The following is a 12700-nucleotide window of genomic DNA, read 5'->3' as shown; positions in this document are numbered from 1 at the left end:
AGATAAAGAAAGGAAGCGAAAGAGAGCAAGAGAAAGAAAGAGAGCAAGTGAAAGAGAGCAAGCGAGGGCAGAGACAAGGGAGGGGGTATTTCTTCCATCCCTTCTGCTCTGTGTCTCTTCCTCAGAGGAGGGAGGGAGGGAGGGAGGGAGGGAGGGAGGGAGGGATGGAGGGAGGGAGGGAGGGAGGGAGGGAGGGAGGGAGGGAGGGAGGGAGGGAGGGAGGGAGGGAGGGAGGGAGGGAGGGAGGGAGGGAGGGAGGGAGGGAGGGAGGGAGGGAGGGAGGGAGGGAGGGAAGAGAGAGAGAAAGCAAGGGTAGAGGGCGACTGGACCCCTATCTGAAACACACGCACTCTGCTAACACACACCCCCATCCCTGCACATACACACCCGACACAAACCACTCAAAGCTGAGCGCTTTCTCGTAGACGTCCAATCCTGTTTGGAGATCACATCTGTGACATCGCATCAGATGAATAAGGTGAGAGCGGCAACAAGATCCTGTCACCTTGGAGAGGAGAGAGGGAGAAAGGGAGAAGCAGAGGGGAGAGGAGGAGAGAGGGGCCGTCTGCTGCTCAGAACGAAAGAGGCTGGGACAGAGAGGGGAAAAGAGAGAGAGAGAGCGAGGTCGAGAGAGAAGTGGAGACCGGGAGAGGGAGGGAGGTAGAGAGAGGGAGTGAGAGAGGGAGAGAGAGAGAGAGAGAGAGAGAGAGAGAGAGAGAGAGAGAGAGAGAGAGAGAGAGAGGGGGGGGGGGGGAGTCACTTTACAGGCAGCAGCAGAAAGTGCTGGAGCTCAGTCGACAGAGAGCGGCAGAAAGAGAGAGACGCAGAGCAGGGGCTCAGTTACACAGCAGTAACTTCAAACCAACACAGACAAAACCTCCTGGAGAACAGAGGAGGACAGATCACACAGGAAGAAAGAAAGGATTATATTCTGCTTTTTTCTGCCTTGGAGTCTTCCCCCCCACTCCCCCCCACCCCCTCATCAGAAACATCTGTACTATGGTCTATTTATTCCTCTTTGAACAGTTTTCTCTTTTTCCCCAAACATGCTTGTCTTCTCGTCCACCTTTTTGGAGTGTGTGAGGTGTTTGGGAGTGTTCCGGAAGAGCGCGATGTGCTGAACGGCTGAAGAGCGCGAGGCTGTCAAGTTCTGAGGAGTCGTGAGACGATCACAGAGAGAGAGAGACGAAAGAGCAGAGAGGGGAGCGGAGAGAGAGATCGGCACGAGGAGAGACAGCGAGGCTTGGTAGGCGAGAGGTGCTGGTAGGTTGCGGGGTGAGATGTTCTGAGTTCTGGATGTTGACACATTCCTGTGGACGGCTCCAGAGCAGTACCAGTGCAGAACAGCCAATAGAACCCACTTCAGCAGAAGCTCTGACGAGAACCGGAGGAAACCAGCGAAGAGGAGAACTCTGTGGCGTATCGAGACATCTTTGAGATCAAGTCTTCAATTTGGAACCTTTACAGAGACCTAGTGCTGTCCAAGGACCAGGACCAGGCCCAGGCCCAGGCTCCACCGACCTGTAAGAAGATCCTACACTGATGTACCAAGCTGGGGTTCTTTCTCCAGACTGACGCGCACCAGGACAAACCCACAAGAACAACAACCTGAACCTGAACCCAGCCCCAGCCCCTGAGGCGGCCCCAGCCCCAGCAGAACCCCTCCTCGTGGAGCTGCAGGTGAGGAGGAGGAGGAGGTGGAGGTGCTCCCTGCTCCTTCTCCAGCATGCTCCTTTCTGCTCCTCTATCTCTGCTGCTCCACACCCCACTACCATGTTCACATGGACAGTGACTCAGGGTGCCACTGCCTGCTCCAGCCTCCGACCCTCCTCCCTCCTCCTCCTCCTCTTCCTCCTCCTCCTCCTCCTCTGCCCCCTGCCCTCGGCCGGGAGCCACAATGGACCCGGAGCAGCCCTGCCGCGGTTACCGCGCGCCACCAACGCCAGCTCTTCGGCGGCGACGGTCGTCGGGCGGCATGTGCGCAGCAGTTATAACCATCTCCAAGGCGACGTGCGGAAGAGGAAGCTGATCTCCTTCTATGGTTTCTTCCTCCGCATTGACAAGAACGGCAAGGTCAATGGAACCAAGAACAGAACCGACCACTACAGTAAGTCAACACATGCACGCACACAGGCACACACACACACACACACACAGATATACAGTACCAGTCAAAAGTTTGGAAACATTTCCCAAACTTTTGACTGGCACTGTATATTTCAGATAGATTGTCATGTAAAGGCAGACAGTAAATAAGGGAAGTGATAAACAGCATGCTGTTCAGGGATTCGAGCGAGGAAGCAATCTAAACCACCACACCAACCAGGCGAGACACATGTTCTTTTCCAGCTGGGGGACTGCGTGTGAGTAGCTGGTGGTGAACTCCAGAGTGCATGTGTGTCAGACGGACTGGAGATTACATATAGGAACCCCATGTTCAGGCTTCTTGAAATAACGCTTTGTGTGTGTGTGTGTGTGTGTAGGGGTTACATGGAGAGTATGTTTGTGTGTATACAGCCACCAGAAGCTGAGTGTATTTTTCCAGAAAGCAGATCTACTGGAACCAATTATAAATTGCCCAGAGAGATGTTTCCCTTTTTGAGAAAGAATCGCAAACATGTTGTGCCACCCCACCCTCCCTCCAACTCCCAACAGTAGAGAGGGTGGGGTGTCCTGGCAGGGGTTGCTAGGTGACAAGGAGATGGTAGAGCAGAGGCTGTAGAGCTGTTTCTCAGACTCTGGTAGGTTGATGTGGTCTGAGAGTGAGTAGACAACAGAGGTTCTTTATCTGGAGAGTCAGCATGATGGGGAACGTGTGTAACTACATCAGAATCACTTTCTGCCTTCTCTGACGGAATCTCTCCAGTATCTCTGCAGTATCTCTCCAGTATCTCTACCAAATCTTTATCCTATCTCCACCATATCTCCATTGTATCTCGACAACGTATTCATGTTCCCATGTGGATCCACAGGAGATCATAAATGTGTCTGATCCCAGCTCCCTGAGGCAGCCTGTCATGTTGGACAGGATCCATCTGTGATCTGCATCACCCCAAGTCTGTTCTGTGTCTGTTCTGTGTGTGTGGTTCCCCCATGCTGGGGACGAGGGCTCTGTTCACAATCAAACAGACTGGACCTGGTTCTGTACATTTGACTAGCTACAGTATCTCAGCTCCACCAGCCTGATCAGCACAGAGCACAACCAACACCTGGCCTACACACACACACACACACACACACACAGCCCCAGCCCCTCTGGTCTCTCTAGTGACACACACACACACACTCACACACAGTCACACACACACACACACACACACACACACACACACACACACACACACACACACACACACACACACACACTCTTAGGCTGGCCCTGGCCCTAATAAAAGAGAGCTTTGCCATGTGGAGGCCATGTGCTTCAATCTCTCAGGCTGGGTTCAGTCATACACACACACACGCACACACACACACACACATACACAGACACACACACACACATACACACTCAGACACACTCTGCTCTGAGGCTAGGCCATTTAGGTAGCGTGGCTCAGCCAGACATGGCTGAAGGAATTTCAATTAGCGACGCCTCTTCCAGCTTCCTCCCGCCTCCTGGCCCCTGCAGTAGGACCATTAGCACCATGTGACCTGTCAATCAAACCTCTCGATCCTATGGTGACCAGTCAGGGCTTTGATGGGGATGCTCTCTATGGCAGAAGACAACAGGAAAGAGTTTGTTTTGTTGTCATTTCTACCACATGCTGGGAGTCAGAACCCTACTCGAATCTTTCATTGAATATGTGTATGTGGGTCAGTGTGTGAACGTGTCTGGGAGAAATGGCGACTTAATATGGAGTTAGAGTGTTCCAGACCAGTAACTACACAGATTAAAAGGTTGATGACTGAAGTCTCTCTTCAGATATAAATGACAAACACTAACCCTAACCTCTGTTCTCACCTCTGAGTCTTGCTCGTCTCTCTCTCTCCCTCCCCCCAATCCTTTCTCCCTCCTTTTCTCCCTCTTCCTCCTTTCTCACCCTCCCTCCCCCACAACCCCACAACCGCTCCCTCACCCCTCTCTACCTCCCCACCAACCTCTCCCTCCCCCCTCCCTCCCTCTACAATGGACCCATGCATAGGGAAGGTGTAACCCTAGCTTACCATATTGTCTCTCTTCCTTTCACCTCCCATCTGCTGGGGAGCACTCTCAGTCCTGACTGGTCCACACACACGCACACGCAAAGACACACACACACACACACACAAATGCACACACAGTCACACCCACACAAATAGAAGTTTCTACACAGTCACACAAACACACATACACAAAGACACACATACGGTGACACACACAAACAAACAAGTACCTACACACTTGCCCATGCACACACACATGCATGCATGCACGTACATTTGCAGAGAGACACATACAGTAGAAGCATCTACACACTACACATGGTCGCGCACACACACACACACACACACACAGATATAAGTAGCTACACCCACATAAACACACACATGTGTGAATGAGCAACCAGTTCCGGCTACCCAGGGTTGTGTAGCTAGGTCAACTCTTCTCCTACCCGCCAGGCCTGACGCCTGACCCCTGACCCCTGAGCCAGAGAGCCTATGAGAGGGCAGGTCACTATCAGACTAGATGGCCTGGTACTTCCTGTGGGTCAGAAGACAGGGTTAGAGGTCAACCACACACACCTGGGTCCTGGATAACCAGAGCTGGTTGATGGTTTCAGGCCCAGATGGACACATTCTGGCCAGGAAGCTTATGTTGTGCATCTGTATGTGTGTGTGTGTTTACGCCCCTCCACAAGAGTGTGTTTAGATTTTTGTATTACTCTACACCCACCTCTCTTTCTCCACCTCTCTCCCTTTTGCCATCTTTCTCTTACTCTTCCATCCCTTTCTTTTTTCCGTGCATTTCTCTCTCTAGTAGGACCAGTGAAGTTTAATGTACCTGTGGCCTACCTGGAGTTCTTGGCAAATAGAATTATCTGAAATCAAATTTAAAGTAAAACATTTACAAACTTTTCAAGTTGGCGCTGCAGTTGTACTTACTGAGTTCTGAATTCATGTTAGGGAATTTTGAATGGAAGTGTCGACCAAACCTTAACTGTAGAACTGGAGTCCCAACAAAGAGGACACACCCAGCTCCTCGACCTCCTCCTCACCCCTCCTCCCCGCCCTCCTCACCCCTCCTCCCCGCCCTCCTCACCCTACCTCCCCTCCTCACCCTACCTCCCCTCCTCACTTAGCTTGCCCTAACACCTCTCTCTGACCTCTTTCTGGAGGTCAGCGCTGAGGTCCATCTTTGACCCCATTACTGAGGGGAGAGAGCTCTCTTGGTCCACTGTCAGAGAGCCAGAACTGTGTGGGTGTCTCTATGTTGGTGTGTGTGAATCAGTGGGTGTGTGTGAGTGTCTGAATCTGTGTGTGTGAATCAGTGGGTGTGTGTGTCTGAATCTGTGTGCGTGAATCAGTGTGTTTGTGTGAATTTGTGCGTGTTCATAATTCTATGTTAACATTCCTACAAACTCATCTGAACTGCAGAATGTGATAGACAGGGAGGACTGGGGACGTTATTATTCTGTGTGGTCAACTGACCAGAGCCGCTGGAGACGCAGTTGGGCTGGAGGGGCTCCAGGCTCTCTCATGGTGTAGCTGTGTGCTGTCATCATTCCCACTCTCTGCCACACTCTGCTCAGTCTGCGCTGCATGGCAAAAATCAGACACACATTTCTGGATAGAAACATGCGTGCGGTTTGGTTGGGAAAATTGGGACAGTGTCCGTCAACATGTGTGATGTCGATGTGTGTGTGTGAGCGTGCGTGCCACTGTGCTGGACTGAGCTAGCACCATCGTCCCCTGGGTCGATTGACAGCCTCACAGTTTGCTGCACACTTTGTTTCTTTCTCTCTCTCTCACCAATTGCCCCCCCCCCCTCCCCTCCCTTTACTCGCTCTTTCTCTGAAGCAAAGTGTTCCACAACGTTAAACACAGATTACGATTCCGAAGGAATTTTAAGTTGGTCATCTTTGTTTTGACGAAGGGGTTTTGAATGTTCATTGTTTATCTTATGTGGTGAAATAGGGAGGATTCCTTCCCTCTGACCCCCCACTCCCTCCCCCTTCATCCCTCCCAGCCCTTCATCCCTCCGTCCTCTTCCCCCTCCATCCTCCCCTCATATTTCATGTCTCCAGATAAACGAAACTGTGAGTGCAGGAGTCAGAGGGGAGAGGTTTATCACCCTGATGAATTAGGAGCGGCTTTCGTGAGCATCCACAGTGTCTGTCTGCTGGCTTTCTCAGGAGGGACGCATGTCTGTCTGTCTGTCTGTCTGTGGTCGTGCCCAGCTTGAACATGACAGGGGCATGGTGGGCCCCTGCTGTGTGCTGGTGTCAGGCTGGTGTCTGGCTGGTTTGAAGCGGGTGTTGGACTCTGGGAAACTGCAGCCGGAGGAGCCAGTGAAGCAGCAGGAGGCGGGATATAGGATCTGTGACGGATAGGAGCCAGGGCTCCACTCCTGCCACCTTTAGCCTGGGGACACAAACACACACATACACACGCGTGTATGTACACGCATACACTCTCACACACACAGACACACACGCACACCGTTGCCTAATTAGCATTCCAGCGTGCTCGGTTCAAACGTTCTGTGCGTCCAGATGCAGCCCTGGTCTGAGTTCTAGGCTCCCACACCGCCTTTGATGCCTCCATTAACTCTCGCCCTACACCATCTGTACGTGAATGTGTGTGTACGTGTGTGTGTGTGTGTGTGTGTGTGTGTGTTTGTATGTGTGTGTAGTGGGTATTAAACCCAGGCCTCCAGTATTAAAGAGTACATTACTCAGGCTTAGTCCAGTTAACTCCAGCTGACTGCACATCTTTCTCTGGTGGTTCATCATATGAGGCAACTCACCAAGCCAACTGTGTTGTATGTGTGTGTACTGTATGTGTGTGTACTGTATGTGTGTGTACGTGTCAGCTTGTTTGCGTGTGTGTAATGACACACAGTCGGTTTCAGGTTGTAAACCGCAGGACTCTCTGTGTTATACATGCATTGGCAACTCTTGATGAAGAATGTGGGAAATGCTGTATCATGCACCCGACCCCCCCCCCCCCCCCGCTTCCCTCCTGCGCTCCCCTTCTGCCCCCAGAGCAGGACAATGCTGCAGTCTAACTCCACACACCCCAGCAAAACTAGAACCTACCCACAATGCACTGTGTGGGTTTCTTTGCTCCCCTCACCCATCCCTTCTCTCAACCCTCGCGTCTCCACCAATAGGACGCCTCGTCCATCACCCTGTCGCCAGCTCTATGCAAATGTCTGTTATTGTTGAAGAATCTGCCATACAAAAACGTTCCTCAACTGAAACCCAATTCTGTGGGATGTCTAGGCTGATCAAGCTCTGCTCCCTGTACAGCTGGACAGCTTGCAAATGAGCCGCAGAGAGGGAGGCCTTCCTGACCTTGAGGTGCTGAGTCTGTTCGTCAGGGACCAGGACCAGGCTAGATGACTCCAGGACCAGGGTGTTCTGAGTCCAAGACCAGGCTAGATGAGTCCAGGACCAGGCTAGATGACACCAGGACCAGGCTAGATGACACCAGGACCAGGCTAGATGACTCCAGGACCAGGGTGTTCTGAGTCCTGGACCAGGCTAACTGCAGCAGTAGAAGCTTCGAAGAGGCCTTAGATAAACAGTGAACAGTTTGAGAACCTGCCCTCAGAGTCTGGTCACAGATGAACTCATTGACCACTGGAGCCTCCAGCTCAAGATCAGGTGGAGTCAAACAGTTAGCCAACTTCATCGCAAGTTGAATATGCATGTGTGATGTCATGAGACAAGCACCTTGGGTCTAGGTCTGGTTTAGTGGAAAAGAACAGGGGCACTGGAGAGTCGGGCTCCCCCAGAGAGGAGCAAGGACAGGGGCATTAGAGGGTTGGGCTCCCCCAGGAGAGGAGCATGGACAGGGGGGAGGGGGGTCCTGGTTTGTCTCTCAGTGTAGGAGGGTGTTTACTACTCTGACTCCTTCAGCCTTGGCTGGCTGCTCTCAAGGTCTCTTTCTATACACAGCAAGCTGACACATAGGAGGAAGGTACATGTGTGTGTGTATGTCTGTGTGTGTTTGTGGTAATCATGACAAGATGTGATAACATGAGATCTGTTCCTGGAGTCAAATGAACAAGATGTGGGTGGAGGGGGAGGGTGGAGGTGGGAAAAAGGTGGGAGAGGGAGGGAGAAGGAGAAGGCCATCTACAAATTTGGGGCTAGATTTTCCGCTAGCTCCAGTCAGCACTCATTGGCTCATGCTAGAGCCAGTTATTACCCGCCATCTCTACTGTAGTCAATAGCCCATGCTACGTTGAGTTAGCTGGCCCATGCTGGCTCCAGTTATCTCCCGCTAGCTCTACTCAGCTGCCCCTGCTAGCTCCAGTCAGCAGCTCATGCTCGTCTGGGCCATTAGTTTTAGAGTGACATATTAATGACAGCAACTCCCCAGACCAGGCTGGGTGAAGGGGCACTTGCAAAACGTATCTTATCACAACCCAAATATTCCAAAAATGCTTTTTTTTTTACCATGCGCTCGCTGAGAAACACATTTTGGATCACATTACACCATAAACACACATTAGGACGTGCACACACCCACACACAATACGCACACATACACCAAAACACACACGCTGACTCAAAAACACCAAACACACACACAGGTGTTGGCCTATGTGTTGGTGTAATTTCTCTGAAATGTTCATTGCTGAATTTCAGCTCCTTTCTCCCGGCACTCTTACCATCATAAAAACTGGTTCGGTGAACTTCAACAAACTCTTTAACAAAGCTAAGAATAAAGATCCTGGTTAAGTGCCAAAGACACTGGGAGGAATCCTGACACACACACACCAACAGATACAGTTCATCGACAGACCATCAGACCACTAGACCACCAGATCACCAGACCAGCAGACCACCAGACCAGCAGACGACCCGACCAAGGCTCTCTGTCCAGGCATGGGTCCCAGCTAAGCAGCCTGGAGCTACGAGTGTCAGGCTGTGTTGTGCTGTGGAGTGATCTGGCTGGAGAAGACAGACATACTATTGCAACCTTAGCCTTTTGTTGCAGTCCTGTCTTTCAAGTCCCCTGTCAGACATGCCCGGGCCCAGGAGAGCCCATAAAGCAGACTCGCTCTGACGCACCACATCAAACGCTCCTGCAGCTGAGCACTCCAGCAGGTGGCCAGCCCTGGGACTGCCAGGGAGACAGGGCTCACTACTGTCACCTGTGCTACCACGGAGATGGAGCGCTCTTTTGAACCGTTCAGACAGTTTACTGAGTTATGTGTGTCTGTTCAAGGTATGTGTGTGTGTGTGTGTTTGTTTTGGACGGGAAGAGAAAAAAGAAAGAGGAGTGGACAGAGAAGACAAACATGCATTTCATGTTTCTCCAAATCTATCTGGCACAAATTTCACTCAATTTCTGTCGCCCTCTGTCTGACTGTCTCTCTGTGGAAGAGAATGTTCACCTTAGAAGAGAGCATACTAGTTGTTACAGAAAGATAGTTACATGAAAGATTGAGAGACGGTGAGGGGGGGAGAGAGAGAGAGAGAGAGAGAGAGAGAGAGAGAGAGAGAGAGAGAGAGAGAGAGAAAGAGAGAGAGAGAGATGATAGCGAGGAGGGTAGGTAAAAAGCATCCGTTTGGGAAAACAGCACTTAGGGCCAGATGCCGAAGTCACTGATCAAAGAATTCTGTCACCCCTCAACCCCCCCCCCCCCCTTCATTCTGGTCCCAATGAGGCCATAAAATCCCTCCGGGCCAGCAAGACATTCCCAATTTTTGACATCAGAGAGAGGGACAGAGAGAGGTTGGTTAACATCAGTGATGGGTTTTACGGAACAATCAACATCCCCAATCCCTGTCATTTCAGAGGTTTCTGTACATTTTTGGTGGCTGTCTAAAAGTGTTATATTTCACACCATACCCTCTTTCCCCTCCATCCATCCCTCCCTCCATCCCTCCACACTCCCCTCAATCTCTTCCTACTCATCTCTGTCCATCCACTGCCTGTCCCCTCCCCTCCCCCGCTTCACAGGGCCGAGCTAAGCCCCAACTAACTCCGTGCAGCTTTATGGCTTTCAGTAATTGACGTTGGGATAGAGAATGAAAGGCAATGCTGACCACAGCCTAAACAAGCGATTGGTTCAGGGAGACTTTGGGGATTTAGGAGGAGTGATAGGGCCGTGCCTGGACGTGGCACACAGTGCAGAGAAACACAAACACAGGGGGAACTCGTTTTTCCTGGCTCACGCCTCGCACACACAGGGCACACGGCCTGGAGTCTCTCTGGACCCCAGGACTGGCAGGCACAGCCAGAGAGGCAGGAGAGGGGAGGAGGAGCGGGGTAGGAGAGGGGAAGAGGAGCAGAGGAGCAGAGAGGGGAGGAGGAGCAGAGAGGGGAGGGGAGGGGAGGAGGAGCGGGGTAGGAGAGGGGAAGGGAGGGGAGGGGAGGAGGAGCAGAGAGGGGAGGGGAGGGGAGGGGAGGGGAGGGGAGGAGGAGCGGAGAGGAGAGGAGAGGAGGAGCAGAGAGGGGAGGGGAGGGGAGGAGGAGCGGGGTAGGAGGGCTTGGGAGGGTTGCAGAGGTTAGGAAGGACTGGCGGAGCTAAGGGAGGACCGGGGGGAAACTGGGAGTGGCAGAGGTTACGCAGTGGATGTGGGGGAGGGTTGAGAAAATAGGGCCCAAAATGTGATATATCGATATGTGAGTGTGTGTGTGTTTTGTCTTAAAAAGGGACAAAAGTAATGTGCCTAACCACATGCAAATGTGTGTGATTGTGTCACCCAGAGTCTCTCAGTATCTAACAGCAGTGTGTGCTTGTGTGTTGAAGCTGTGTTGGAGATCAAGTCAGTGGATGTGGGCGTGGTGGCGATTAGGGGTCTCCATAGCAACTACTACCTGGCCATCAGCAAGAAAGGAGACCTGTATGGAGCGGTGAGTACAGCCTAACGCAGTTCTCCAACCACCTCCACTACACTCCCCCAACCTCATTATAATACCTCTCTGCTCCCCTCTCTCCTTCTTCAGAGGGAGTTTGGTGAGGACTGCCGTCTGACCGAGCGGATTGAGGAGAACCGCTACAACACATACGCCTCAGCGGAGTGGAGGAACAGGAAGAAGTTCATGTTTGTGGGGCTCAACGCCAACGGCAAGCCCATGAAGGGCAAGAGGACTCGCAGGAAGAATACCACCACACACTTCCTGCCCCTGCTTGCTCTTCCTGCACTAGGGGCGTAACCGCAGCAACGCAACAGCAGTGGGGGGCCGCGCCACTGGACGCAGAGGGGGTGTCACTAGGGCAACGGGTGGTGGACGCCATTGAACAAGCCCTTGAGGAGGGTTGAGTGCACTGAAGGGAAACATACACGTGGACACGACAATGGCCCGGGGGGGCCTGTGCTACAGGTGTGACACGGACTAACAGATCGGTCTGAATTTTGGAAAATCAGTCCACCGATGTCCTATAGTTGTTTCTAAGTTATAAAGTTTAAGACGGCACAGGAGAAAATATCAAATTTTTCTGTGCCAAATGTACTATTATCATTAATAATATTATTAATATTATTATTTTTAATGAAAATGTCAAAGTAAATTCTGCAGTAGAGACAGACAGGACCCTGATGAAGACATGAATGGAGGGAGGACAGGTATCAATGCTGTACCAACTAAGTTAGTAGGCCGGGGCAGGCTGACAAAAGTCGACCTGTAATGCCCGTCATGGCCTTTAGTGTCGAGGCTGACAGAGGCCAGTTATACACAGTTAGTCCAAGTTGGCCTCTAGTCTGGTGGGGGGGGGGGGCAGAACCAGAAGGTGGTGTGACTCAGAGACAGAGAATCTAGATAGTAGCATCACATAAACAACTCTAACAAATAATATTATTACTAACAACATGAACATTCACTGTGTTGGGTTATTTCCATTCTTTTTATCTGACTGCTTTTAAATAAATTATTTATTTTATGTGATATTTAAAGAAACAAAAGAACAAAAAAACAGGAAAGGACAAATTCTTTTATAACATTTAAGCTCTTCTTTTTGATTACTAATCTATGGTTTAAATATAAATAAAGTAAATATATTTCTCTTTATACATTTGATGGTCTTGTCTTGGATTCCTGTGATAAATATGCAACAGTTACCAACTTAAACAAATCTATGTACCAGGATCACAGTAATATCACACGCGTGCACACACACACACACACACACACACACAGTCAGACCCGTGTCTATCTGAGCTCCAGACTCAGGTCCATATCAGGGGGAAGCCAGGAGAGGGAGAGGGCATCTGGTAAACACAAACACCCCACCTTGTTTATGACCTGATTCTAATTAAGCATGATGTCATGTTTTCTTTCTTCTTTCATTCGTTCTCTCTCTCTCTTCGGCCCCCAGATCAGTTCCAGCAATTAGTAAGATCAGGACAGGGGAAAACACACTCACACAAACACACGCACACAAACACACACACACAAACACACACACACAAACACACGCACACAAACACATGCACACTAACACACACACAAACACACGCACACAAACACACGCACACAAACATGCACACAAACACACTCACACAAACACACACACACACAAACACACGTAGATATA

General features: G+C 51.0%; 1 protein-coding gene across 1 annotated transcript; it reads left to right on the top strand.

Annotated features, from left to right (window-relative positions):
• The first annotated feature begins 1246 nt into the window (after positions 1 to 1246).
• fgf10a (fibroblast growth factor 10a) lies at positions 1247 to 12074 on the top strand. Its single transcript, XM_084687109.1, has 3 exons — positions 1247 to 2107; positions 10916 to 11019; positions 11113 to 12074. The coding sequence occupies exons 1-3, from the start codon at positions 1774 to 1776 to the stop codon at positions 11320 to 11322; spliced, it is 648 nt and encodes a 215-aa protein (XP_084543235.1). The 5' UTR covers positions 1247 to 1773; the 3' UTR covers positions 11323 to 12074.
• The last annotated feature ends 626 nt before the right edge of the window (positions 12075 to 12700 follow it).

This window comes from Hypomesus nipponensis, chromosome 22, assembly GCF_054491055.1.
Source record: "Hypomesus nipponensis isolate SF chromosome 22, ASM5449105v1, whole genome shotgun sequence".
Lineage (NCBI taxonomy): Eukaryota > Metazoa > Chordata > Actinopteri > Osmeriformes > Osmeridae > Hypomesus > Hypomesus nipponensis.
The sequence above is the reverse complement of the archived record's forward strand: the minus strand, read 5'-3'. Positions and strand labels throughout refer to the sequence as shown.

Bases quoted from the DNA above. Each gene is read 5' to 3' on its own strand.
- fgf10a (XM_084687109.1), top strand. From the start codon at position 1,774: ATGTTCACATGGACAGTGACTCAGGGTGCCACTGCCTGCTCCAGCCTC. The intron at 2,108-10,915 runs GTAAGTCAACAC...TGTGTGTTGAAG, and splicing joins GAACAGAACCGACCACTACA to CTGTGTTGGAGATCAAGTCA. The intron at 11,020-11,112 runs GTGAGTACAGCC...CTCCTTCTTCAG, and splicing joins AAGGAGACCTGTATGGAGCG to AGGGAGTTTGGTGAGGACTG.